General features: G+C 45.6%; 1 protein-coding gene, 1 long non-coding RNA gene and 1 pseudogene across 12 annotated transcripts in view; 2 read left to right on the forward strand and 1 right to left on the reverse strand.

The window, feature by feature from the left end:
- The window catches only part of LOC110597157 (uncharacterized), a 134,005-nt gene extending 115,249 nt beyond the window's left edge, over positions 1-18,756 (reverse strand). For 7 of the 11 annotated variants that reach the window (XR_013440491.1, XR_013440482.1, XR_013440478.1 and 4 more), the window contains exons 1-3: positions 18,597-18,756; positions 11,473-11,680; positions 10,790-10,966 (exon numbers count right to left, since the gene is read on the reverse strand). This is a non-coding gene — a long non-coding RNA (uncharacterized LOC110597157). Of the gene's footprint in view, positions 1-10,789; positions 10,967-11,472; positions 11,681-18,540 lie in introns of all 11 variants that reach the window. The other 4 variants (XR_013440486.1, XR_013440493.1, XR_013440492.1 and 1 more) reach the window with 2 other exon arrangements.
- LOC101971297 (olfactory receptor 2T27) lies at positions 4,520-5,473 on the forward strand. Its single transcript, XM_005341433.4, has one exon. The coding sequence runs from the start codon at positions 4,520-4,522 to the stop codon at positions 5,471-5,473; it is 954 nt and encodes a 317-aa protein (XP_005341490.2).
- Positions 7,865-8,440, forward strand: LOC144378615 (nuclear cap-binding protein subunit 2 pseudogene; annotated as a pseudogene).
- Positions 18,757-27,576: the final 8,820 nt, after the last annotated feature.

Here is a 27,576-nt window from a genome sequence, read left to right on the forward strand (position 1 = left end):
AAGCCCCTCCATCTCTGTGTGTTTTGCAGCCTACATAATGTAGCACTGTCACAACTTCTGCAAGCCTGCTGTTGGGCACTTAAGACTCAGGCTGTTCTGTCTCCAGGTCATTGATTTGTTTGCCTGTCCTTGTCTAGTTTAAAAGTCTATGAGACTGCCTACCCTTGTACCAAGAGGACATCACTCCAGGCCAGGCCACTGCACCTTTTCACTCTGACTCAGCAGCCGCTCCCGCCTGCAGCGTCTCCTGCCTTCTGTTCCTCTTTGCTCTGCTTCTCTTCACAGCACGGAACGTCTTCAGGTTGGAAGGTCTGTGTTCTGCCTCTCATGCTCCCTGGTGCTTCATGCAAAGAAAAGCTAAACAATCACATTTACTAGTTTAAGATTCTTCTCTGAACATCAGGTACTTAATCTTCAGATTCGGGTTATCAGACTTGAGAAAGCTACAGTGTAAGGTAAGTAACTTTGAGAACTCCATATCCATCAATCACAGGCTGCTTTAATTATGAGACTCTGGACTTAGTGGAAAGTTTATTAAAACCAGGGAAACCCTGGGTAATACTGAGGTTGCCATGTCTCAGCATCCTAATTATAGATGTTTATGAATCAGTGTGACTCATAAATTCTACCTTCTGACCGCATTTCTTGTGTCAGCTGACATGAGGGTCTCACTTACATACTGTGTGCGTCAGAATGTTGATGATTTTCTGCTCAGGAAAATCCTTGGCAGATTTATTTCAATGTAAAGACTCAAGAGAGTTTTCATCATTGGAACCAAGTGCTCAACTGTATGATTTAAAATGTTTACAGGGAGAGGAGTTTGTCTGATTGTCTTCTCTCTTCCACTTCCTCGGGCCATTCATGTCTCTAAAGGTGGTTTAGTTACACAGCCCTCTGCATCAACTCCAGGGAAGTGTGGCCCCTCACTTTTCTATCTGGTACTCGGGGCAAGGGTGCTGGGTGGTGAGAGGCTTGCCAGACATCAGGAAGCTTATGAATGATGGGGCTGAATTTTTCTGACCCCCACTCTGTTTGAGGTTCATGATATTCCCAGGCCAAACTCCATGGGAAAGCAGATGTCCAGGATAGAAGACAGGGAAGACCTCAGCTCAGGGTTTCTTGAGACTTCACTACAAAAGTGGCCATGCCTTTGCTCTGACTTCAGAAGGAAGGATGGTTCCTTGGCTTTGTTGAAATTCCTCCTCCATTCTAAAGATTCCCTGATGGCATTGTTTTATGTCTTTTATGGAACAAGTACAAGTGGACTTCAAATAGAAACACTGTTTGGGGAAACATCATGCCGAGGATTATGGGCTATGGGAGGGTCACTCTTCACCCTGCTTCCCAGAGGACAGCTGTCCTCACATCCTGTCTAGGCCAGCCTTCCTGAACTGTCACACACCTTCTGAGTTAGCTGGTCACCAAGGATTGTGTCAGTTCTTCAGAGAGAGCAGTTTTTTCAAGTTTTTTGCATACAAAAGGGAAAAGATAAAGACACCCAGCTCCCTGCTATTGCATCTGCTGTATTGCAGATGAGAGCTGGGGACAGACGCCAGCAGGGGCTGCCACTGCTGGTGCTCTTTGCCTAAAATCAAATAAAGTCAAAATAAAAGCAATGGTTTGGATAAAGAAGTTGCAATAAATATCACACTTAGAAGGAGAATGCCCTTATTCTATAAAGAGAGCAGGCCAATTTTGAGAAATCCCTAAAAGGGCAAATGTCATGAGCAATCAAATCCCAATATATAGAGAGGAAAAATATACCCATGAAAACATTCCCAGGTTTCTTAGTCATAAATAAAAATCATATAAATGACTATATAGATGCTCTTGCTAAGAGCTGGGCAAGCAGGGAGCCCTGAGTGTGCTCTGTGGTTGGCTGGCATCACTGGTCAGCAGCCCATCTAGCACTTTGGTGACAGGATTCTAAAGCCCAATAACCCACCTTCTACCACCTACCCAGAGAAGCAACCTCACGATACAGTGTTTCATAAGCAAACAGAGAAGCAATGTGCTTGTTAATCAAACAAGGAGCCCTCAAAAGTGCATGTCACATCAATCAACCACCACAGTAATCTGAGAAGACACCCCACATCTACACAGAAAAGGGACTTAGCTACATATCAGATTGGAAGAATGCTAAAGTTTAAGTTAGGCACAGAGGTGTGGTGCAATGGTAGAGTGCTTGCATGTTCAATTCATAGCACCACCATAAATAATAAAATAATGGACTGGAATAGAGTAGAATAGCATGAGTTATGCATAGACATAACGATTTTTATACAAGGGCATGGAGTATCCCAGGGGTTTTCTTTCTCTTTTCTCGTTTCCCATATTCTCATCAGTGCTATTATACTCCTTTATAATGGTTTAAACACAGGACACAGACAATACTGACAGAGAAGAACAAAGATGCTCTTAAAATATAAGGAATTATGAGCCTCCAATCTCCCTTCCCTTTGTGAGCAAGGCTGGGAAGTCTCCAAGGCCTCATTAGCAAGTTCAGCTCCAGGAATGTTCGTGGTCAGGGCTGGGGACAACACCCTGACAGGAAGGCGCATGTGCCCATTAGTGTTCTTGGGCTTTGGCATTCACCATGGATCAATGGCAGTCTCTGTGCCTGGTCTCCACTGACCACCTGCCATTCCCTGGATCTGTAGTGCACTAATGGTCACAGCTCTCCACGGGGCTTGCTCTCATTAAAATGCTGAAGGTCAGCGCAACTCGCTCTCTCTCTCCATCACTTGGAATGCTGCTGAGTGTTTTTATTTAATTTCCCCAGAGGTTTAAGACAGTGGAGAGAAAGAAGGCAAAACTAGAAAGGGCATACATCAGGAAAACAGCTGGAGAGGAGCTCTGCTGGGAACCAGCTATGTCTCAGGACAGGGGAAGCTGGACAGAGCACAGGGAGCCAGGCTCCTGGGACGAGGCAGGCTGAGGATTCACTCTTCATAATTGACATCCATCCATAGTGGCTGTGGCCAACTGCACAGGGGTCCTGACTGGACCTCTTGTGTGCAGCCCTGGGCTCCCGCTTGCATTGCTGCCCTGCCCTGTCCTCTCCCTGTTCTGCCCTCCTCTTCTCTCTTGTGCACCAGCCAGAGAGAAGTCAAAACCCTGGAGATTCTGATCAAAGCCATTCTTGAAGGACACCCTGCCACACACACTGCAAGGACAATTCCTATCCTTTCTCTGTGCTCCTTGCAAGAAGGGACCAGGTCTTCACAGTCTTTTAGGTCCACTCAGAACCTAAAAGTTTGGCTTGCCCAGGGTGAGGTACTGATGACTTAACTGGTTTAATGCATGTTTAATTCACGACACTCTCTGTCCACTCTGGCTCAGCAAAAAACAGCCTAGAGCAGTTAGACTTCCCTGGACCAGCAGAGCCTGTGCCCTGGGGAGTTTCTGACCCTCTTAAGGTCTCACCTTTTTTCTCTGTGGAGTGGATAGAGAGTCCTCTAGTATTTCATGAGGTGTGGGGGGAATGTAACTTACTATTTATGAGTCACCAGACCTCTGCAATTACTATGTAGTTACAGTACATCCTCAGTTTTAATGTTTCAAGATCTCAGCAGCTTCCTGGGACTCCTGGACACCAGGCTGCGCAATATAGTTCTCTGTGATGACAACATAAACTGTCCAAGTGACCTATAGTGTTCATATTTGTGGTAAAATATTATTTAACTGAAATGGCTAAGTATGCATGATCTGACTTCAAATTTAAGAGCAAAGTAACTTGGGAGATAATAACTCCTGATATTATTTAAATCAGTTCATCCCTTCTGTTTTTCTATTAAAATGTTGTATCATAATTGCTGCCTTTATTCACTTCACAGGTGAGTAAGTTATGTGCTAATAACCCATAGTTTTCTGCTGAAAGGGAAAGATAACAGCCCTGTTCCTCAACATTACTTCCCCCTTAACAGCCTTTCTCTGCTGACCTCTGGATTGCCCCTCACAGTGAGGGCTCTGTGTTCACACTTTAGCAGTCTTTGCCTTCCAACACTGAGCACCTGATAAACACGTCAAGCATCGAGTTTTACAGTGTGAAAACCTTCAAGAACCTGCAAACCAGGTGGAGCCCACATGGTCGTCTCCCCGTGGACAGCACAAAAGTGCTCCTGACTTGTGGGGCTTTGAACCTGCAGTGTGAGGACCAAAGCCTGGCGCAGGGTAGGGCTGGGCTGGCCAGTCTTTTCACGTCCACTCTACCCTGTCCAGCAGGACGGCTCCTCTCCAGGTAGGACAGTGCTTGAGAGACAGAGGATGAATGTCCTTAAACAAAAGCAGATGAGCTTGCTGCCTCAGGACCTCTAACTTAGCAAGGCCAGGCCGCTGGGCAGGCATCCTGCTCCTGAGTGGATGATGCTGTAATGGGACAAGACACCTGCCCAGCCTGTTCCAAGATTCGTGAGGTCAGAAGCCTGAGCCTGGATCTGGGCGTGGCCACTCCATGATGCTCTAAGCCCACCTGTACTTCTCCAGCTTGAGTCCCACCCTCTGTGCAGCCTGCAGCGCTATGGAGTGGGGCAACAGCTCCCTGTACGCTGACTTCGTCCTCCTGGGGTTGTTCAGTGGCAGCCACTTCCCCTGGCTGCTCTTTTCCCTCATTCTCCTGGTCTTTGTGATCTCCATTGCCAGCAACACCACCATGATCCTGCTCATCCGTGCAGACCCCCGGCTGCACACCCCCATGTACTTCCTGCTCAGCCAGCTGTCTCTCATGGACATCCTGTACATCTCCACCATTGTGCCCAAGATGCTGCTGGACCAGGCCACCAGCCAGAGGGCCATCTCCTTTGCAGGGTGCACTGCCCAGCACTTCCTCTACCTGACCTTGGCAGGGGCAGAGTTCTTCCTCCTAGGACTCATGTCCTACGACCGCTACGTGGCCATCTGCCACCCTCTGCGCTACCCTGTGCTGATGAGTCGCAAGGTCTGCCTGCTGATCGTGGTGGCCGCCTGGCTGGGAGGGTCTGCAGACGGTTTCCTGCTCACCCCAGTCACCATGCAGTTCCCCTTCTGTGCCTCTCGGGCAATCAACCACTTTTTCTGCGAGGTCCCTGCCCTTCTGAAGCTCTCCTGCAGGGACACCTCAGCCTATGAGACAGCCATGTATGTGTGCTGCATCCTGATGCTTCTCATTCCCTTCTCCGTCATCTCAGCCTCTTACACCAGGATTCTTATTGCTGTTTACAGGATGAGTGAGGCAGAGGGCAGGCGGAAGGCCGTGGCCACCTGCTCCTCTCACATGGTGGTGGTCAGCCTCTTCTACGGGGCCGCCATGTACACTTATGTGCTGCCCCACTCTTACCACACCCCTGAGCAAGACAAGGCAGTCTCTGCCTTCTACACCATCCTCACGCCCATGCTCAACCCGCTCATCTACAGCCTGAGGAACAAGGACGTCACAGGAGCCCTGCAGAGGGCTCTGGGAAAGTGTTTGGCCTCAAGAAAGGTAACCGCTTTCTAAAGATATTGCATTTGCTGTTAAAGCTTTGAAAATAAGAAGAGAGGACCTCCTCATCACCTTTGAATTTGAGTATTCTCTGCCTGGATACTTAAAGGTCACCCACATGCCAGCATTGTGTGGAATTCTTGGTATTTGACATGAGGGTGTGAACAGTGACCCGTTGAGGGTGGAGTGGGAAAACAGTGGAGGTTGCAGTAGCCCCCCCACCCACCTGCTTTTCACAATTGTGCGTTCTCCTGGACTCACAGGAGCTTGGTCCTGCCCACGCTCTGTCCTGGCAAAAGGGCTGCTGCTCCTCTGGCTTTCCAAAGAATCAACTTGTCAAATGCGGTTTTCATTTTATTACAAATATTATTTCAATGTCAACTGATTTGTACAAGTGATTTTTTTGTCACTTATAGAAACAGTTCCATAAAGACATCAGTGTTTGTTGGAAAAAATAGTTTTGACTATATACAATAACTTTTCAGCTGAATTCTGTCAAAACAACTTGTAGACACAAAAGTACATGCCAAAATTTTGGAAGACACCAACACCTGGAGATTTACCTCTATTTTTCCTACTATAGCGTTTTCCTCAAATCATCCTGGAACAATGGATTCAATGACTATGAAAGAGTGATAATGTGATGTTTGTGAATGTGGATGCTGCACACATTTCCTGTCCCTCATTGCTGAGATCCTAAAGATATGATTTAATAAAACAAACTGGACAATCTTAAATCATATCTTTTCTTCCACATTTACATTTTATGAGGGCCTATGTGTTTTCTATTTGAGATCCTCATATGAAGCGATGAGCTCTTCTGAAAGTCACCCCTGGCTCCCCCTTGGAGGGTAATGCACACTGCTCACTCTTTTCTATTTCTGTTCTGGAGCTTAGTGCATCGCACTCAGCCACGCTCATACTCCACCTTGTCCTGATCGTGGCTCTTCGGGCACAGCGGGGAAACTTTTCTCTGTTTCTTAGTGCTCAACTTCCCTGGACTCATTCTATATAAGTCCTTCATCTTTCCATTTTCCTACTTCCATATTTTGGCACTTACAATTTTATATTTCATCATCTGTGAAGGAAATTATTTGTGTTACAGAGAACAAGATGTACCTGTAAGTGTCCACTTATTTAAATATATGCAGAAAAGTCAGCTGGGAGTTGATGTGTTTCAGAAAATCAGGAGCTCCTGCACCTTGGATAAGAGAAGCAGTACCTGGCTGTGCAGCTTGGGTTTCATTTTTTATTTGTTTTGTGCTTCCAAAGAGGACAAGTGGGTGGAAGAGGACTTTGTTTCTCATTGCTAAGCATCTCTAAGTACCCTGTTTTCCCGCAACAACATCCAAGCTGGACTAGAAGTCAGAGTTGACTTTCAGACTCCACCAAGTGCTGGTTTCTAGCGCTCCTCGGCCCTGGCCCTATTCTCTTAACTCTGTTTCTCCCACCTTAATGTGAAGAGAATGATTTAGATCATGACCAGAAGTTTCAGACATGAGCAACTCTGCTTTCATAATAGAGAATGGCAGCTCCATGTCATAAACCTAGTGAAGCTCCAATTAAAGGTATCAGTTGGACTAGTGAACTTCCTGAAGCCCTGTTTCTCATGATACTAAATAGCTCATTCTAACCAAATTCTTACCACAGAGTGAGAGTTTTGAGGGGAAATGAGTAACTGATGCAAAAAACATTTTGGCTCAGGAACAAAGCATTGTAATAACCCGTCACTCTACAGACAGCACGGAGAAACCAGCCCTCTGCCATACTCCAAAGTGCTCTTCCATCCTGACATACCGTCAGAGAAGAGTCCTGTCTGGCCACAGAGGTGATCAATGAGAACTTCTAACCCCAATGTAAGACCTTACATTAAACAGGCAGAGAATGTTTTAAGGACTAGTGTTGGTTGATTGGCCACCAAACTTGCCTGTGATAAAATAATAGTCATGGCCTCTCACGTGTACAATGAGCAGTAGAGAGAGGTAGGAGGTCCTTGGACCTCCCAACTTCAGGAGTTGAAGGAAACATACACTCCAATGGGAAGAAAACTTTTTCACAGGAGGAAAATACCAGACCAAGTCCATAGGGTTCAACTCCTTCCTTTTCAAGTGGTGAAGCAAGATTGGCCACATACTGCAGGCCTATCTTCTCACTCATGTCCACCATTTGTAACTTGGTTTTTGAGACCAAGTCAGTGCTCAAATAATATACATGGATGAAGAACTTGAAGATCAGATTCCTGCCCTCTGCACTATGAGGTGGCCTCCTGAAGCCGCTGAGCAGCAACTGCCATGTGGAGCTGACCAATGCAGGGACCAGCCCTTCTGGGGTGACAGTGAAGAACAGGAAAATTACTGAAGAAAAGTTGTACATCATATGTTGAAAATCTTTCCTTTTACACAACTGAAAAACAAATTTATGAACTCTTTAGCAAAAGTGGTGAAATAAAAAAGATCATTATGGGTCTGTATAAAGTGAAGAAAAAAACAGTATGTGGATTCTGTTTTGTGGAATACTATTCAAGAGCAGAGGCAAAAAAAAATGCCATGAAGTATGTAAATGGAACACGTCTGGATGACGGATCTTCGCACAGATTGGGATGCGGGCTAGAAGGAGGGCAGGCAGTGTGGACGTGGGCAATCAGGAGCAGGCTCCAGATGGTCCTGTGAACTCGATGATGCTGGGAGAGGCGGCTATGGGGAACCGGCACAAAACAGTGAGTCGTGAGAGCCCCATTGGTGCCAGACTCCCGGTACTGCCTGTGAGTCTGCCAAAGAACATCCTCCCTGTCTGAACAATGTCTTCTCTACTGAGCTGGAAGCCTTTACCTGGTTTCCTCTGAAAATCACTAAAGGGCAGAAAACAAAAGAATGCTTTCATTCTAGTCTTAGGATTGGTCATGTGTCAAGTTACCAGATGATTTTCTGTTACTAGGTCTAAAATTGTGTTCTCTGGGGCTGGGGACATGACTCAGAGATACAATGCCTGCTTCACGTGTGCAAGGCCCTGGTTCAATCCCAGAAACACCCCCTACACAAACACACAAGGTGTTCCTTAGCAACAGGTTTGAGCTATAATATTGATTATCCTCTCAGTCAAAACTGCCACACTTGGGGCTGGGATTGTGGCTCAGTGGTAGAGCGCTCGCCTAGCACGGGTAGGACTTGGGTTCGATCCTCTGCACCACATAAAAATAAAGACATTGTGTTGTGTCCACCTATACCTAAAAAATAAATATTAAAAAAATGTCACACTTTTTAAATAAAGATGGGAAAATCTGTTTTACCATGTTTGTCTTAAATAGGTTCATGATCTACTTTGGAGCATGAAATGATTATTTTTTAAAATTTAAGTTTGCATGAGATAATGTTTAATAAATGGAATTTTGCTATGTGGTATAGATTTGTTTTCAATTATCAACAGGTGTTTGACAACTGAATTTGTTTCCTATTTTAAATTCTAATCTGTAAAGAATCAATGGACCTTCCTAAATAGTTGGACAGAAGTTATATAAACCTCAGATGGTCCCAGGGACATGTCTGCTTCCATTCCTTACATATCAGGAAACTGAATGCAGGGTTTGAAGAGTTATGCACATTTTTCAAAAGATGTTTTAAATAAAGCCAACAAAAAATAAAAAACTAAAATCAAGGGTTTCTAATACAGAGAACTTCACATATCCTAGTGGGTGGGGGAAGACACTATTAGTAGGAAATGGAAGGAAATATCAGGAGTTAAGGGATTGCCTTGACATGATGAAGTTTGCTGTAAGGACCATCAGATTTGTTCTTTCTGTTTTAATTATAATCTTGGGAATAGAATGGATTCTTTTGAAAACAGCTTCATGATTGAGAGAATGCTTCACAAAAACAGAGGAAGGCTTCCTAAGGAAAGTGTCTATCTCAGCTACCTTTATTTTTCCCAAATTGTGCTTACTATGGTTCAAGCCAGGGGAGTCTATTTTGCACTTATAAGGCAAGAGGTGATTTCTGATATTACATGTGAGTTTAATTTTCCCTGATATGAAAAAAACACAGGTGAATTATTTTTTCAAAGTATTTTCCAGTAGTTTGTGAAGGTTGGAGCTGAATGTGGACACCTTCCACATTGTAATAAATGTGGGCTTTCTCATTAAATTCCAAACTGTTTGCTTGAATTTTTTAAAGAGCCATAATAGTTGTTAAGTGCAGAGGAAGAAACCATTTGCAGACATTTAATCAGGACACGTTATTCATTTTTAGAATCTGTTTTTACACTGTAGTTTGAACTAATACATTTTGTATTCTTGTGTGGGGATGTGGCTCAGTGGTACAGAGCCTTACAGGCCTTACAACCCAAGACCTGTGACTCTTATTTGAATTGTGCCTTCTGTGACAGATTTCAATAGAGCTGGACCAACTTATAGGGAAAAAAAAAAACGACCAGATGCCCTGGGCCACAGCTTCTCCGCCCTGGCCCACCTGCCACCTCTAAGACAGCAAGAGCACACTGTGGCGAATCTCCATCAGTGAACTCCATTTCCCTAACTTCAACAGCTCTCTTTGTTTTGCATCTCTTTATTCTAGCTCCTCCCTTACATTCTTGACTCACTGCTTCTACCTTCTACCTCTCTTATTTTTCCTCCCCAGGTCAATGGGCAAGATCTGGTGACGACCTATTGTGCTCTGTAGAATGACACATCACACTGGAGGGGTCCATTCAAATCAGTCCAATGGGTAATCGAATAACTCTTTGAATCTACGGATGAAAATTAAAATATTCACTAGAAAAATTGCTTGTAGAATAGCATCCTAAGCTGAAAGTGTATTCTGTTTGCTTGGTTTTCGTCTGTAATAGGGAAGGTTTGCTGGTCACCTTTTCATTGCTGTGACCAACATACCTGACAGGAACAACTTAGAAGGAGAAGGACTCATTCTGGCTCGTGGTTTCAGAGATCTCAGCCTAGGGTGAAAGGGCGTGGCAGAGGAGCGCTGCCCTCAGAGGTGAAATGCTGAGGAAGATGAGCCTCTTCCTCCTGCTCTACCATAGGGTGTGCAGAAAGTCATGTAACAGGCCGGTCCCAAGCACAGGCATAAATGCCTGACACTCCCGGAGGCCTGGGCATTCGAAAAAGGAAGACCAATATCCAGGTCCTAGAGGGATTCTCAGCAGGGGCCATATTTGCATACAGATGTAAAGATCTGGGCCCAGCCACCCTGTGCTGGACAGGAGCAGGGCAGCAGGAGCAAGGAAGGGGTCACATTGCACTGTACAGGAGCCCCCTCACCACCCCAACCCTAGATCACACCCTGAGCAGGACCCAAGATTAGCTGAAGAGGGTCTTTTCCTCACCTGAGCTGGAGCAGATGTTTAAAGGGTGTATCATCAGAGATTCCCTGAGCCTAAGATGGGCTGCTCAAGGCTGAGCTCTGGATGAGGAGGAAAAATGAGGGTACAGTGCCTGCCCCTGCACTGACCAGCATGGCCAGGGTCCCTCTATCCAGGAGAGGAAGGATATAGAGTCATGACCTGAAAATGCCAAAATATTTCAAGTGAAACTCTCAAACTGATGCCCTCTTGGACCACAGAGCAGCACCAAGGCCAGCTCCATCCTGGGGTCTGCCCTGCATTGCTGGCTCCCTCTGCACCTGCCAGGTGACACTGTGCACTGTAGCCCAAGGTCTTTTCTCTCTTGTTGCTTTATAAACACAGCTGGGAGCTAATGTCCAGTGAAAGACCCCAAGGCAGGTGCAGTCCACCCAAGGAAAGAGTGAGATGTTCTTGGAGTCGCCCTTTCTCATGTGTCTTGGTGGGAAATTACAAGCCTCTTGACCCAGGAGGAAGATGGGGGCTGAGGACACGTCCCTCCCACACAGCTGACCGGATGGTGCTGCCATTGGTGTGCTCCTTGGCCCAGTGTCACATGATGAGAGAGGCAGTCCACCCCCCAAGGAAACCTCCATGTCATCTCTCATGTGTGACGTCAAATTTCCATAAAAGTTCATTTGAAAATAAGAAACTATTTCCCATCTTACCTTGGCATTAGAGGGGCCTCTTCCTGCAGCAGGGCCCCAGGATGCCAGGAGGACACAGAGTACCTGTCAGCAAGCACATTGGTGGGGCTGCTCATGAATTCCTCAGGGAGTTGGCTCCTTGTGGACACAGGACCAGAGTGGACAGAGGAGTTTGCTTCACCAGCTTGGACTGAGCTGCTGCTGGGCCACCATCCTGGGCGGAAGAAGCCTAGAGAGGGAGGAGAGGACAGGAATGGGGCTCAGATCCTCAGCTGTGCAGCTGAAGGACACTTGGGTCAGCCTGAAATGTTGAGTCCACAGATGACGCTGCCTATGAGCAGTGCTTTCCTGGATACTCATGGCTCCCATTCCTCCTGGTGGCCCATACAAAGTTCCTAGTCCAGGGTGGAATTGCCGTTGAGATTGAGAGTTTAAATTCAGATGCCAGTGTTCACTGGTGCCCCATAGAGCCTCCTGAGTCAGAGTGGGGCTTCAGGGAGGTCGTGGAGAGGGGCCCTCAGCACACCTGCAGATGGTGTATGGGGACTGTGTTCCTCTTGATGAGCCAGTGCAGAGCCAGAAGAAGAGCAGAGGGCCTGAGCCCCTGGGTGCTGGTGCAGAGGGCCTGGGCTCAGAGCAGCCTGGACCTAGGAGGGCAAGGCATCTCCACTGCTGGCCCAGGGTCAGCTCCATTTGTTCTTTCTGGCTTGGGGACACTACAGCTTCCTATTTATCCTTTACCTCTTGGTGTATTTCTTCACATCTTTGTCTTTCTTTACAAACTGTCCAAAGCACCTGCATGCTATCAGTGACCTGGTTTTCCTCATTCAGAAACAAATAATCTACAACTTTTGGAGCCATAGAATACTTTTGATTGATGATATAGTTTCACTCTTTAACTGAAAGAAGACTGATGTCCATAGCCCAGGGGCCTGTCAACAGTTGACTGGATAAAAAAAAATGTGGCCTGTGACACAATGGGGTTTTATTCAGCCATAAAAAATAAAATTACGGCATCTTCTGGATGGAATTGGAGAATATCACACTAAGTGAAATAAGTCAGACCCAGAAAGTCAAGGGTCAAATGTTTTCTCCCATGTACAGAAGCTAGACCAAGTTAAAGGGAAAGGGGGGGCAGGGGAACCCCATGAAACAGAGGAGAGATCAGGGGAACAGTGGAAGGGGGTTGGTGGGGAGGGAGGGAGGGAAAGGGAGGAATGGTAGGATGAAAAGTAATGCTGTGTTCATATATGAGAACTGTGAATTCCACATTTGTATAGATCTGCAAAGCACCAGTATAAAAATAAATAAATAAATAGAAGGAAGACCAGGAGAAGAAAGGAAGGGAAGCAGGGAGAGGAGGGAATGGAGGGAAAGAAGAAGTACTAGGGACTGACATGAGCAGATCCTATTTCACAGACATATACTAATGTCAAAACAAACCCCACTATCATGTAAGACTATAATACACTAATAAAAAATTAACACAAAGAGATATCTCCTATGTAAAAAAGAAAAACCATATCTGAGGACTAGAGAAGGACATCCATGCTGCCCTCCCTCGGGGGAGCCCCAGCCCCCAGCACAGCCGCACAAACTGCTCCTGTCATCTGATTTCTGTGGCTGTGACATGGTTTATGGACATAACACATTCCCCTCTGCAGAGAGGCCCATGGTAGGCTCGCAGGAGTCTGCTCTCTGAGGACTTCTGCCCCAGGCTGCATCTGTCCACCGTGCTGCACCCTGGGCATTGACAGTGGCTCCTGGAGTCTGTGGCCCACACCCTGCTGGGCACAGTGACTGAGCACAGGTGTGGGGCACCTGAGGGTTGGGTCCCTGGGAGTGGGAGTACCTCTTCCCTCTGGGGACTTTGCAGGAGCCCTGCTCTGAGGGAGGACAGCCTCCTGGACAACAGCCTGACTTGCAGGACAATGGCCCTGCAGCTCTAGTGTTCCTGGACTCTTGGGAAGGTGTTAGAAGGGACAAGCCCAGGCACCTCCCCCTGGTGGCATGTCCTTGGCCTTCACCTGGCCGTCTCCTCCACAAGCTGCTGTGAGGGGCATCGACTGCCTGGGCTCCATGGTCAGGACCCGCAGACCCCCCCATCTTGCAAGACCATCATTAAAGTGAAACTTCGCTTCTTGCTGCTCCTGTGTCTCTTAGCCCACCCTCTGGGCTTGCAGGTGAGCGTGCTTCTCACAGTGGGAACGTTTACTGGAGGCTATTTTGTATTTTAATTTAGCAATTAATGACAAGCAACAACAGGACTCCTGAGAAAGAGAGTCTCCTTATTAATAGTTTTCAGTCTTTTTTTATTATGGAATGCAATGAGCATGGGATGTGCGGGAACAAGGCTCATGCTTACTGACTACCAGATGCACGCGATGGCCATCCAGGAACAAAGGCTCTTTTTAGAGCCCATGAGTCCCCTACAGTCACCACACCGGCCATGGGCAGACATAAACCTTGTCCTAAGTTTCATCAACTTTATCTTAAACTAATTTAAATACCAGAAAAGTGACAAACCAACAGAGGGGATTTCCACATAGCCCTCCTCTGTCCTGGCTCCTCCTCTGAGGCATGGCCCACAGTAAGCTGACACTCGCAGATGACCCTGAAGCTGTCCAGTAAAGCCACCTGTTTGGCAGCTGCCCCTTGGCAGCTCCTGGGTTGATAAGCCATTCTCTGACCACCTGAATAGGTCATCCTGTATTTGCATCTGTTCTCTGCTCTTCATAAGGCCTCTTGGAACCTGGCCACTGCAACTCTTTCTTAGCCTTCCTGTAGAGTGTGGTGTGTGGACGTGTATGTGTGTAGTGTGACTAGAGTGTCAGACATGGTAACAACTGACATTCAAATAGAGTAGAAGAACCTGTGATGGCCACAATCACACCAAGTCAAATCAAAGTCACTGGTGGATTAAAGCTCATGAAATGGATGGAGTTGTGAACTTAACACTGAAAGCTCCGTCCTCGTCCCAGTGCTGATCCTTGCCGAGGAGAAGTTCTCTTGCCTTGCTGGTGAAGGAGGGAGGCCTCAGGCTGACACTGCCCGAGGCTGCCCCCTAGCTGCTGTTTTCCAGGAACTGTCAGAGGATGTACTCAGGGATGATCCTCATCCTCAAGAGAGTAGTTGCCCATTTCCAGGTATGCAGCTGGGCAGTAGGGTGGGCAGTAAGGAAAAGGGCAGGCAGTTCGGCTCAAGACATGTGGAGGCTCACCTGCTCTCCCTGCAGCCATGAAGTTGGAGAGAGGAAACAGGAAGGGGGCAATGTCCCCATGAGCAAGCAGCAAGGTTGACACTCAGACACAAAGTGGAGCCTGTCACACCCCTGGGCCAGCACTCCCAAGCCCTAGAGCCCACATTCTCCCAGTCCTAAGAAACTTTGGCCATCACGCCTAGTTGCTGGAGCTCTTTAGTACCAGGGATTGAACCCAGGGGCACTTAATAACCAAGCTATATCCCCAGCCCTTTTTATTTTTTATTTTGAGACAGGGTCTTATTGAGTTGCTTAGGTCCTCAATGAGTTGTGGAGGCTGGCTTTGAACCCACGATCTTCTTGCCTCAGCCTCACAAGCCACTGGGATTACAGACATGCACCACCATGCTCAGCTACACTTGCTCTTTTATTGTTGTTTTACTGTTTTGCAGTACTGGGGATTGAACATAGGGCCTCTCCCACGTGAAGAAAGGGATCCATTGTGGAGTTATATACCCATCCCCTCTTTGTTTTCTCTTGAGAACTACAGGGAGAACAGCATTGGTCCAAGATGTCTGGAGAGCCACCTACACAGAGGTACCAGGACACTTGTTGAGACAGAGGCACAGGCAGTAGTGGCCGTGGCAGTACAACTGCTGGGTCTTCGGGAGCCAAGCCATCAGGTACTGGGTTCCTAGATCTGATCACTGCACAAGACACTTTTCCCTTCCCTACCCACTGAGATTTATGACGTTTTGGGTTTCCACTGATGCAAACTTGCAGGCTTCCCCAGTACTGTCTCCATCTGATCACTGCTAGTGCGCATGTGTGTGGCTAAGGTGAAGAGTTCAGAAGCCCAGCAACCCACACCGGAAGACACCACTTCAGCCTTCAATTAATGAGACTTATTTCTGTGTAGGTTAATACCCACTTGTAGTAAGTGATTTTTCTAAGGCCAGCAAGCCTTCTTCCATGAGACTTTGGCATGCTGACAAGCATTAGTGCTAAGGACAACTCACACACTGGTGAGGGGTTTTCTGCTGCATGAATGGTTGAGATACTCCTCCCAGATTTCACAAGGGGTTAATGCCTCATGCATTACCTATCAGCACTTAGACCATCAGGCATCATGGATGTGCCCCTCAACAGAAGGGTGCACACTACTGCTGTAAGGGGATCATCACACGAGAGACAAGCAAGGCCCTACTCTTGCCTGCTCCATGATAACAACTGCGAGAAACTAGGTGATGTACTTAGTTCTTCTCAAGGTAAGCATCCCTTTCTTTCTCAAACTTCACAAAAGACCATCCCTGGGCCTCTCCCAGGAGTATCCCAAGCAATTAGTGATGGTTCCCAAATTAAATGCAGAATCCACAGAGCTTTTTAGCCTGTCTCTTGTTAATCAGGACTGAAGCTGTTCTTTTCACTGCCTTGAGGGAGGAAGGCATTCAGTGGGTAAAGCCAGTGAACCATTATGTGTAGGGAATGTGAGTACTCATGTGAGGGGAGAAATGGCAACACCAGGTACAAATCAGTAACTGTGAGCCGACCAAAGCCAAACCCATCAAAAAGTGCAGGTGCTATGCAGGTGGGTTTCTCTGTACCATGTAACCAGTCACCAAGAGCAATTAGTAAAAGCTGAGCAGCTATTTTCATTCATGTTCGCTCCATTCTGCTTATGCTGCAAAGGTTTCTAACAGCCTCCCATTCATACCACTAGCTACAAATGAATTAGCACCCAGGGTGACTTTGACAAACACGTAACACCCCCACTGGACACATAAGAAAAATGAAAATGTATTATATACACACAGAGTTAAGCAGAGGAGGGCACGGGAAGCCATCCGGGCCCACAGAGGGATTGTCATTGGATGCAGAGAGAACAGTGGGCAGGGGGCAAAGCTTTGCAGTAACATCAAAGTGAGGTGCTCTTGGTTCCCTCAAAATATGTGGTTTCAAACAGGGCTGGTTAAAAGGAAATGGAAATACCTTATACTATATATCAATAAGAATTTAATACTATAATATGATGCTGTAAAATACTATGTACTATACTAATTACATAGTGCTTAATTACACTATCATATAAATTTTTATATGATATTTTATATTTTTATCATATAAAATAGTTTTATGTAATACACACTATTTACTTACAAAACTGTACTGTAACCTATATAACATACACACACAGGTATATGCACATATATATACTCCACGTATACATAATGCTATACTACATATCAGTGTACATAAATCTCTTTGCCAAGATACAAAAATTCTTAACAAAACAATAGAAAACAATACTTACACTACAAGATGAAAAATTTAACCCAGAAAATCAATGTGTTTTCACACCTTAAGATCAAGCTAATACACACATCTTCTGGGTGCATCATCCTGAACCTCTGAATGTCGCAGGGAAATGAAGGCATTCCCACTTTTAATGCACTTCTCATCTTTCTCTCACTAATGACTTCTGTCATGTGTCTGAAAGGATCTAGAACAACTGAAGGTCTTGTGGCATTTCTTACTATGGTGTGGTCCTGGGAGGTCAGTGCTGTGGTGTGTGCTGTGATGTGGTTTGGGGAGGTGTGTGATGTGGTTTTGGGAGGTGAGTGCTGTGGTGTGTGTCCCTAATGTCACTGAAGCATCCTCATGTCCCAGCCAGCACTGGCTTCCCTGCTGTTAGATGTGTTCCCTACCAGGCTGGAGAAAAAGCTTTCATATTAGGAGAGACTTAAGAGTGAAGCTCGTGCCCACTGAGCCTGGCCTCAAGGCAGGTATACTAGTGTGACTTCTTGACATCTCTAGAGCTAGTGCCCTGGGGTGACTGGATTCAAAGATCCTCTCCTTTAAAATCTCCAACCTAGGGTCTTTGAGGCCACTCAACTCCTCTCTGATCTTACATAAACTCCTAGGCTGCAGCAACTCTCCTGGGACCCCTCCCCCAGTGGGAGCCCTACGCTATCATATCTAATAAATCCCTTTACTTGGCTCTAACCCTTTGTGCCTGTGGATTTCATTTTTTGAATTCAGGAGACATCCAACACATCCTCAAGTCTCGAAGAGGGTGACATCAGGTGCCTAGGGAGCATAAAGGAAAAAGGCACAAGACTTTTTATAGTGCAATTCCAGGTTATTGTTCTCTGCTTTCCTCTTTTTTTTTTTTTTAAGAGAGAGTGAGAGAGGGGGACAGAGAGAGAGAGAATTTTAACATTTATTTATTTTTTCTTAATTCTCGGCGGACACAACATCTTTGTTGGTATGTGGTGCTGCTGAGGATCGAACCCGGGCCGCACGCATGCTAGGCGAGCGCGCTACCGCTTGAGCCACATCCCAGCCCCCTCTGCTTTCCTCTTATGGAAAACATTCACCAACAGAAAACAAATCTTTTGAAAATTGTCATCAGTAAAAAAAAAAAAAAAAAAAAATGACAATTACAATACTGTGTCCCCTTGGATGCACCGCGGGGAACATACAGATCACAATGCTGTCAACTAAAAGGGAAATTGGAATCTTGAAATGCAGGGAGAAACTGGATTTTTAAAGATAGCCCTAGGAGAAGAGAGGATGGGGGACGGGAAAGTGGGTTTGTGATCCTGCTTCCTGTACATGTGAAATGATATGTGTTTGGAGGATGCACAGTTGACTCCTGGGGAGCAAAGAGGGCCCAGGACACTGCTGACCCCTGCGGCGGCGGCAGATTCCAGCCTCCACCTGACGCCCTCTCGCGCTCAGCGCCCTCTGGGGCGGGGAGCTGCGGGGGTTTCGCTGAGAGGCTCCTGGAGTCTCCAGCAGGGAGGGGACCCGACACCAGGCGCCACCGCCGCCTAGCGGGCCCAGGGCCACCCGCCAGCCGGGACTCGGCCGCACGCCCCGCAGCTCACCGCAAGCCAGGTCCCCAAGGCAGGCGCTGACCGGACCCCGCCAGCCGCACGCTCACCACTTTAGCCTCCAGGGTGACCGGTTGTCCTCCCCTAGGGGAGTCCCTCAAGGGGCTCCCAGGGCACTCAGACTGCGCAGTCCTCCGGCGCGGGGCAACCGAGGCAAGTCCGGGAGAGGGAGGAGCGGAGGGGGAGAGGACAGGCCCGCCTTCCGCCCCGCCTGCGCTCCTGATTGGACAATCCCAGCGCCCCCCCAAGGACCGCCTCCGGGCACCGCCCCAGCCTTGAGTGACAGCTACTGTGACCCAATCGCTGGCTGACCTGGGCCAGAGTGATAGGTTCTTGGCCCATCCCTTACCAGAGGGCGCTTCTCGCTGTGCAGGGAAGAGACCCGGTCAGAACTTCGCATTTTACCTGGTCACGAAGGTGACTTCGAAGTACATACAACGTTGATACCATGCCGTCGCACACAGTGTGCCTACAAGTGTGTCTAAAATGTCACGATTCATGCCTTTCCTGTCTGCTGCTCTGCTGAGGAGACCCTGAGCTGCGAAAACGAAGGCGGAGTCTGTCGGGCCTGGAGGGTGATCGCGGGCCGAGCGCTCAGGCCGCGAGCAGGGGGCAGCTAGACGTCTCGCGCTCACTCCCCGCCCCCCCCCCAGGAGAGAGGCCAGATCCCAGGCCCGCTGGCCCCGAGTCCGCGACAGGGGACTCTGGCAGCTATCAAGCTTGGTGAGGGTTCGCGTGTCCAAGCAGAGAGGAGAGCTGGGGCTCCACAGCCCGCTTCTGTGTCCAGGGGAAGAAGATGTGACTGTCAGACACGAGGCCGCCAAGCAAAAGACTTTTGTTACAAGTGGAATCAAGTAAGGCTCCGCGAAGAGGAGAGAACGACCGGGAAACGTAACGCCACTTCCACATTTCTTACCCTTCGATGCTTTCCAGGAGAAATGCGGGCCATCCTTTGCGGTCTTAGGCCACTAAGATGTGTAACCCTTCTTCACCTCCATGACGTCCTTCACCTCCATGACGTCAACGTCCTAGGTGGTCCTTTCACCTCCATTACCTCCTTCCCCTCCTTTCTCCACCTCCATGATGTCCACGCCCTAGTTGGTTCCTCCTGGAGCTGTCATGGTGCCCATCCCAATCTGGGAAATTCATCTACAAATCAGTCCTATGTTAATATAGGTGCTGGGGTCAAAGACCAGGCAAACTGTACCTTAGTGTGCCTCCATGACTGAAGAAATGTCCCTTGGATGTATATTGAGGCACCTCTGGCCATAAGTCCTACCTGTACACTGATCCAGCTGACCCTGTCAGAAGTTAGCCCCATGGATCTCCACGAGTCTCTTAATGGGCCCCCTTTGTTTCCACATGTTTATTCCCAGGGCTGGCCCACCTGCTGTTTTCCTACAGTTACTGAGTTATTTATTAAAAGCCACAAGACCCTGCTACATTATTGGGTTGCATTCCTCTGCTCTTGATGAATTACTCACCAATACACAGGTGTGTGAGGACCAGGATGTCCTGCAGACTCTGCTGTCCTAGCAGGCACTTCCAGCAGCTCCTGCAATCACTGGGGTCTAGATGCCCTGCTTTGTTTTCACAGGTGGTGCTTTACCCTGTTGTAATTGTCTACTGACTAGGCTCCAAAGGCAAGGCCGTCTCAGAACGTGCTTTGTCCTAATAGCATTCAATGGAAATGGGTATCATTTATGTAATTCTAAATTTCCCAAAAGCCACATTTAACAATACTTTAAAGAACATGTGAACAACCAGGAGTATAGCTTAGAGTATTCTCCTAGCAAGCATAACGCCCAGGGTTTAATCAGTAGCACAAAACAACAACAAAGCAACAAAACCCAAGTGAAATTGATGCAATGTGTAAAAGTATTATTGTTTTATATGTGATCCATATAATGAACAATATCCCTATATTTCACCTAGAAATATAGGATACCACTAATTTTGATACTACTTTTTCAAATTTTACTCTCTTTTAGTCTTCTAGTTGCTCTCAGATCAAATCAGTTACATCCCATGTGCTCTGAAGCTCCACCTCCCTATGATGGATTTTTGCTTTTGATTCCCCTGGTATGTGTGGATAAAAGGATCTAAACCATGTCCCACCATCTGCCACAAGTGAGGATCATCCCCTCCATGCCAGCCTCTCCTATGAGGCCCAACATATAGAGAGTCCATGCCCCAGGAGACGGCAGGAAACTCAAAGCCTGAGGTCTCTGTTCTCACCTCTGCTTCCCAGCTGATGTCTCATGATCCATCTGGGCTGGCCTTATTTACCTGGCTCAGTAAAATGCCATGAACCAGCTTTGGGTCTAGACTCAAAAGACCCTAAATGCATCTTCCCTGTCGGAGTCCAGCTCCAACAGGGGGTCTCAGGAGATCTGGTGAGGAGTCGACAAAAGGGGGGTGGAGAAACAACACAGACACCAAAGTGAAGGTGTTGATCCCAATCTTGTGAAGTTGATCATATATACTTTTCATTTTGGCAGGCTCACAGTACTTTGTGGTTACAAAACAGGAATCATTATTCAAAGAAACAATTAGAATAGAAGAATGTGTCTTGGCTTATGCATAAGCAAGCATTTCAGTTCGAGTTTTGCTTTGAGCTGTTTCTGCTTAGTTAACTTTTAATAATAATTAGAAATGTCCCAAACTATTGGCCTATACCTTGACTATTCTTTCTTGACTTACTGACTGGAACTGGTGCCATGGTCACGGCAAGTGGTTGACTTGTTATTAATTTTAATCAAACAAGAGTAAGAGCACAAACCATTGTGCACAGGAACAAGTTGCCCAGTACTAAGCACTAATCTGTCTTCTTAACATTAATTTTTCTTCTCTAGATTTTAATTTAATTTCTCAAAAACTTCCTTGGCAGGAATACAGGGAGTTTTTCATTAGACATTAACAATTTACGCTCCACAGCTGAGTCATTGCATTTAGAGCAAACAGATCTATGCTTTAGAAGTAGTTGCATTAATTGGGAAAGTCATGTTTTTTCCTTCATACTTAATGGTCATATGAGAAATCGCAACTATACTTATTAAAGGAATACAAAAACAAACCAGCCCATTCCCAGAAACATACTGCGCTCCTCCAGAGGATGGACGCCTTGCGCCATCCACCTTAGTAGGGCCTTGCCATTGCCTGAGTCAGGGGAGAGGCACAGCACTTCCCCTCAGAACCCTGACAACTCCATTTCTCCCAAAGATGGAACAGCATAAAAATGGGGTCTCAGAATGATGGAACCTCATGTCTTCAGACCTGCCACTGCCTTGACCTCACAGTTTAGATATGGAGGACTACTAAAGAATACTAATTTTGCAACTTGGACTTGGCCCTAATCCTCAGGGTGTGGTTGTCTGTTTCCCCCAAGCTGTGGACACTGAGTTTCAGCCTCAATAGTACATACACATGTCTACATGCATTTCTGTATAATTCACAATAAGCTAATAAGAAAACCAACCTTAAATAAGTGGAAAAGGCCATCAGTACATAGAGGATGTTTTCTAGATTACTTGTAATTAACACACTGCTGAATCCTGGCATCTGATCTTCGGTGGTTATATGTATTAGCTACCACTAAACACACATACACATACACACACACACATGCTCATTATTGAGCTGGTTAGTATTTAAGCCAGGCTCAGGTGGGACATTCTTCTAGCCTCATCAAGATCCTTCAGGCAAATATTCTGCTGTCTGTCCAGGCAGCACTGCTTCTGAAGGGAGCTGGCTGTAGCCTGGGCTCCTTGGTTCTTCTCCCCAAGATGTCTCATCTCCAATAGGCTAACATGGACTTTGTTCTCATGGAGCTGGCAGGGTTCTGAGGGAAAGGAAGATGCGTTCAGAGTCTTTTGAGCCTAGACCCAAAGCTGGTGTCCTGTTACTTTCATGGAATTTTATTGACCCTGGTAAATAAGGCCAGCCCACATCCAAGGTTTGAAATAAAGATCCTGCCTCTGGGCGAAAGCCGCTATAAAAACACATTGTCAAGGTTGGATGCTGGGAAGGATGAATAACAGCTCATGATTTTACATTCAGGGTCATATGCCTCTTTGAAGAAGAGCATTACAAAACTGTTCTCAGTCAAGGAATTGTCCAAAGCTCTACATCTACTGGGCAGATGGGCTGGTATCAAGATGAACTTCCCTGACTCCAAAGCCCAAACACCTCCACAGGACAACACAACTCATGCAACTTCCCCAGACCTGGAGGTTTGTCTGGCTGAGGCTCAGGCCCTGGACAAAAGGCTTGGTTGGGCTTCCAGCATTTGAAAGAAGATGCAAGGCCTAGTGGGATAGTTGTCATGCTTTATTCAGAGCAGATGGCAATACCTCCACCCCACTTCTTCCCACAGGCACAGTGCCAACAGGTCCCACAAGTGCGGGCTTGCAAGCAGGTGCATATGAAAAGGATTTGCATACATGAAGAATACCTTGCACATCAGGGTGCATACGACCTTGACTACACACTAAAACCACACTCACTGAACAGCTCCATGAAGAAGCCTCGCCATAGTCATCTTAGACTCACCCCACAAGGTTCCAGGGAACATCCCTTCTGCCAAAGGAGCAGGATCCTGTCAGATTCTTGTCCACCTAGTGCTCTTCATTCCTGGGGAAATCCCCCTCCAGAAAATGCTTAAAACTGTATTACAAATCCTGGAATGATTTGGGGAAATGGCTGAGGCCCAGGTACAACAATATAGCTTTCATTTTCCATGATAGAAATAGAGTGCAAGGTAGTCCTCCCATGTGCAAATTCTTTTAATTCCTCTTTGGTATTTGTAGGGTATTTATGATTCTCCCCTTGGAGTAAATAAAAACAATTGTGCCTGATTAAACCTGTTTCTCTGAAAGCAAGTGACATAAAGGTAGACCTACTGAGAAGTCATTTCCCCTCACTGTGATTTAGTCAGTGAGACATGTGGAACTTATCTTTGATTTCAACAGGACAAAGCTATTTCCTAAGATCATAAACTGAGATGCCACATTGGGGGAAGGCCCACAGCACAGGTGGAAACCACATACAGCTAAACAGACACCTGCTGCTTCCCATGCATCAGACCTGACCACCCATTATATTCAGGTTTCTAAGTCCTTTAAAATTAACAAATTACTTACTCATCTGCCTTGAAAATACTTAAACTTTAGAAAACGTTAAGAGTAACATAAAGCAAACCCATAACTTTGCCATGCACCCCACTGCTCATGGCTAGCTATACGTAACACAATGATGCCACTTACAAAACCAGGAAAAGTGGGAGGACACAGGGCGTTATTCAAGCTACATAGAGAGGAGAAATGTGGACAGAGGGGCAGTAGGGAGACCAGGGGCAGGCAGGAAATATGACTTGGTAGGAAGGCTTGTGCCTTCCTCAAACATCCAGTCCCCAAGAGAGTTGTCTGCAGGCTGCCCCTGCCTGTGCTCTGAGAGCTCCACAGTCTTCACTCACAGTCTCAAAGCATCTGGGAATCCACCCACTTTTAAAAATTGTCATGGGGACTATTGATTAATCCCTGGACACATGTATTGTAAACACAGGTACATTGCTGGACACGGAAACTTGGACTTGGGGATGGCAGAAACAGAAACCAGTTGGGGGAACAAACTACAGGGAAGACTTTCTTAGGGCTCTGAGAAGGCCTGTTGGTACACACTAGTCAGGGCCAAGAAGTCCTCTTGTTCCTGCAGTGAGACGGGAAGGCTCCAAAGGATGTGTTGAGCAAGGAGATGCAGAGGGCAGATTGTGCCCAGTCTTTAGGTGGATAACAGTAGAGAGAGCTTGGTGGAAAGTTGAGGCCTGTGCTCATAGACATCTGAAGGGGCACACCTGGGCAGTGGGCATGCAGTTGTCCTGTGTCCCCTGTACCCCTGCTCCTAGGCACAGCGTGGCCTCCGCTTTGCCCAGCCTGCTGCCACCCAGGAGCACATGAGTAATGACATGCTGAATCCCCCTCCCCTTAGTCCTCCAAGTGCTCCTCCGGGTCAGAGGACAGAGGCTTGGGTTTTCAGAAATACGAGGCTGAGCAGATTCAGCCCTAGCCCAAGGAGCTTCAGCCTGGCTCTCAGGATCTAGTTTTATTCATGTGAAAGGTCTGTTAGCAACGGAGGCTCAGGTTTTAAGATTTTAAGAATGTTAACTAACTTTACATACATTTCAAGGGTTCCCCCCCCTTTGTTTTTTCTTTCTTGTTTTACTGTATTATATTTTATTTTACTTTACTAGAGATTGAACCCTGGGATGCTCCACCACTGAGCTACATCCATGGTTGGTTGGTTGGTTGGGTTTTGTTTGTTTTGTTTTTAATTTTGAGACAGGATCTCTGTAAATTGCCAGGATTGACCTCAAACTTATGATCCTCCTGCCTCAGCCTCTTAAGCCGCTGGAATTACTAGTGTAAACACTGTGCCCAGCAAAGGTATGTTTTCTTTTCATGTGAAGATACTTTAACTCTGACAAAGCCAAGTTCAGTGTATTAACCTGACCAAATGGTAGTTTTTCATATAGATGCTGCCTTCTGGATGCATTTCCCTGCCTTGTGAGACGATCAGTTAAGGTAGCTTTTAAAAGAACACATTCTTGAGAAATGAAAATATTAAAATCATAGCAAGTCACAATTAAGGTCTGAAAATTTTGCACTATGATGTCTCCTCAGCAGACTTCATTACCTACACTGCTTGTGCTGAGGGAGTTATGGAGGGAGCATCCTCGACCTAGTGATGGATCTCAATCTCTGAGCTGATTAAGATTATTTCAGGGTGATGGGTAAAATACATACCAAGGTTTTAACAGATATGAGTAAAGGTGGGAAAGCAGAAAAAAAAAAAAAAGCTTATGTTTTCCTCTAGTGGCCATCAGGCCATGAGTTAAGGACCAGGAGTGCATTTGACCTTTGTTCCTGTGGTGGTCCATATGTCTATCATGTACAGCAAAGAGGAAAGCCTACAGTATGGAGTACTTTTCCAGTATTATCTACTATAAGATAGTGGAAAAGATGGCCATACTACTAAAAGTACTATACAGATTTAATGCAGTTCTCATTAAAATTCCAATGATATTCTTCATAGAAATAGAAAATGCACTCATGAAATTCATTTGGAAAAATAAGAAGCCCAGAATAGCCAAAACAATCCTTAGAGAGAAAAGTGAAGCAGGAGGCATCATAATACCAGACCTTAAATTATATTACAGAACTATTGTAAGAAAACCAGCATGGTATTGCCACTGAAACCGGCAAAAAGCCCTGGAACAGAATAGAAGACACAGAGACAAACCCACATAAATAGTTACTTCATACTAGACAAAGGTGCCAAAACATACATTGGAGAAAAGAGAGACTTTTTAACAAAAGCTCATCAAGGTTGCCTAATGCAAACTTTTTTTAAAAAAATGGTTAATTCGTAAGCCTTCTTTATACTTATCAATGCAAAGAAAATTTCAAATGTCCACCAATCTCTTTAGAGTCCTTCTATAAGTGCCAATTCTGTGAAAACCTGAATAAATATAAAAATAGAGAATAAATAAAATAAGTCTAACATAAAGATTGATGACTTTATCAATGTCATAATTGAGGTATAACTAGTATTCCTAAGTGATTGTGAGTCATAAATCAGAAAAAAGGAAAAGAAATAGTTTGAGAAATTTTTAAAAAGCATTCAGCTAAAAGTATAATTGCCTGCAGTTTCTTTCATCTGGATTTTTTAAATTTTACTTTTAATGAATCTATATTTGACAATATGTTACATGAACTATTACTCATATGAGTTAATATACACTAATCAATTCATTGTGCTATTTCAACATTATGCATCTAACATACACTGATTAAGTCTCTCTTTACCCAACCCACCTTTCTAACCTCTATTAATCATTATGGATATTAATCATTATTACATATTCATGTTCTCTTTCTTTCAGCTTTCACATATAAGAACCAACACATGGTTCTTGTTTTATTGTGTCTGGCTTATTTCATTTAATACAATGTGCTCCAATTTCACCTATGTTGCTGCAATCAGCACTCCAGACTTTAATCTTTTTTATGCCTAGATAATAGTAAATGTTGGGTACGTTGTGGAGAAACAGGGACTCTCATACATGGTTGGTGGTATGTAAACTACTACAACTATTGAGGACAACAGTATGGAGAGTCCTCAAAAAAAAAAAAAAAACTAAAAATGCCTGCACTGGTGAACACCTGTAATCCCAGCAGTTTAGGAGGCTGAAGCAGGAGGATTGGGAGTACAGAGCCAGCCTCAGCAACTTAGCAAGGTCCTAAGAACCTCAGCAAGACCCTGTCTCTAAATAAAATATTTTTAAAAGGGATGGGGATGTGGCTTAGAGGTTAAGTGCTCCTGAGTTCTGTACCAGAAAAAAAAAAAACTAAAAATAGATTTACCATATATGATCAAGCACGCCTGCTTCTGGGCACATGTCCAAAAGAAATGATAACAGTATATCAAAGGGATACCTTCTTGCCTGTGTTTATTGAGGCACTATTCATAGTAGCTAAGATATGGAATTAACCTAGGTACCATTAATAGATGAATGAATATAGAAAATGTTGTATATGGAATATTATTCACATGAATTTTAGTTGGTGATTCTTAGGAATAATATGCAGTCATTTACCCAGTCTAAAGTTTCATGTGGAAACTGACTGCACTTGAAGAATATCTATTTCTGGAATGTCATTAGTAATTTTCAGCTTATCTTCTCTAGTAGTTATAGCCTTCTGGTTTTTTGTTTTGTTTTATTTTGTTTGTTTTTTTGAATATTTGTGTGTGTGTTTTAAGGCTACCATCCAAGAAATCTTTATCCATTAATGTTCTAAATACACACAGCTGTTTCTTTAGAAAATTTAATTTTTCCTCTTCAGTTTAACGTGGAGTATTAGAAGAGTCTTTTGCAAGCCAAGGCACAGAAAGCAGATTTTCCTGCACTGCTACCTACACATGCTTGCTAGCTGTACAAATCCGTTATGTGGAAGTGGTTAGAATGTGTATTTT

This window comes from Ictidomys tridecemlineatus, chromosome 1 (assembly GCF_052094955.1).
Source record: "Ictidomys tridecemlineatus isolate mIctTri1 chromosome 1, mIctTri1.hap1, whole genome shotgun sequence".
NCBI classification, from domain to species: Eukaryota; Metazoa; Chordata; class Mammalia; order Rodentia; family Sciuridae; genus Ictidomys; species Ictidomys tridecemlineatus.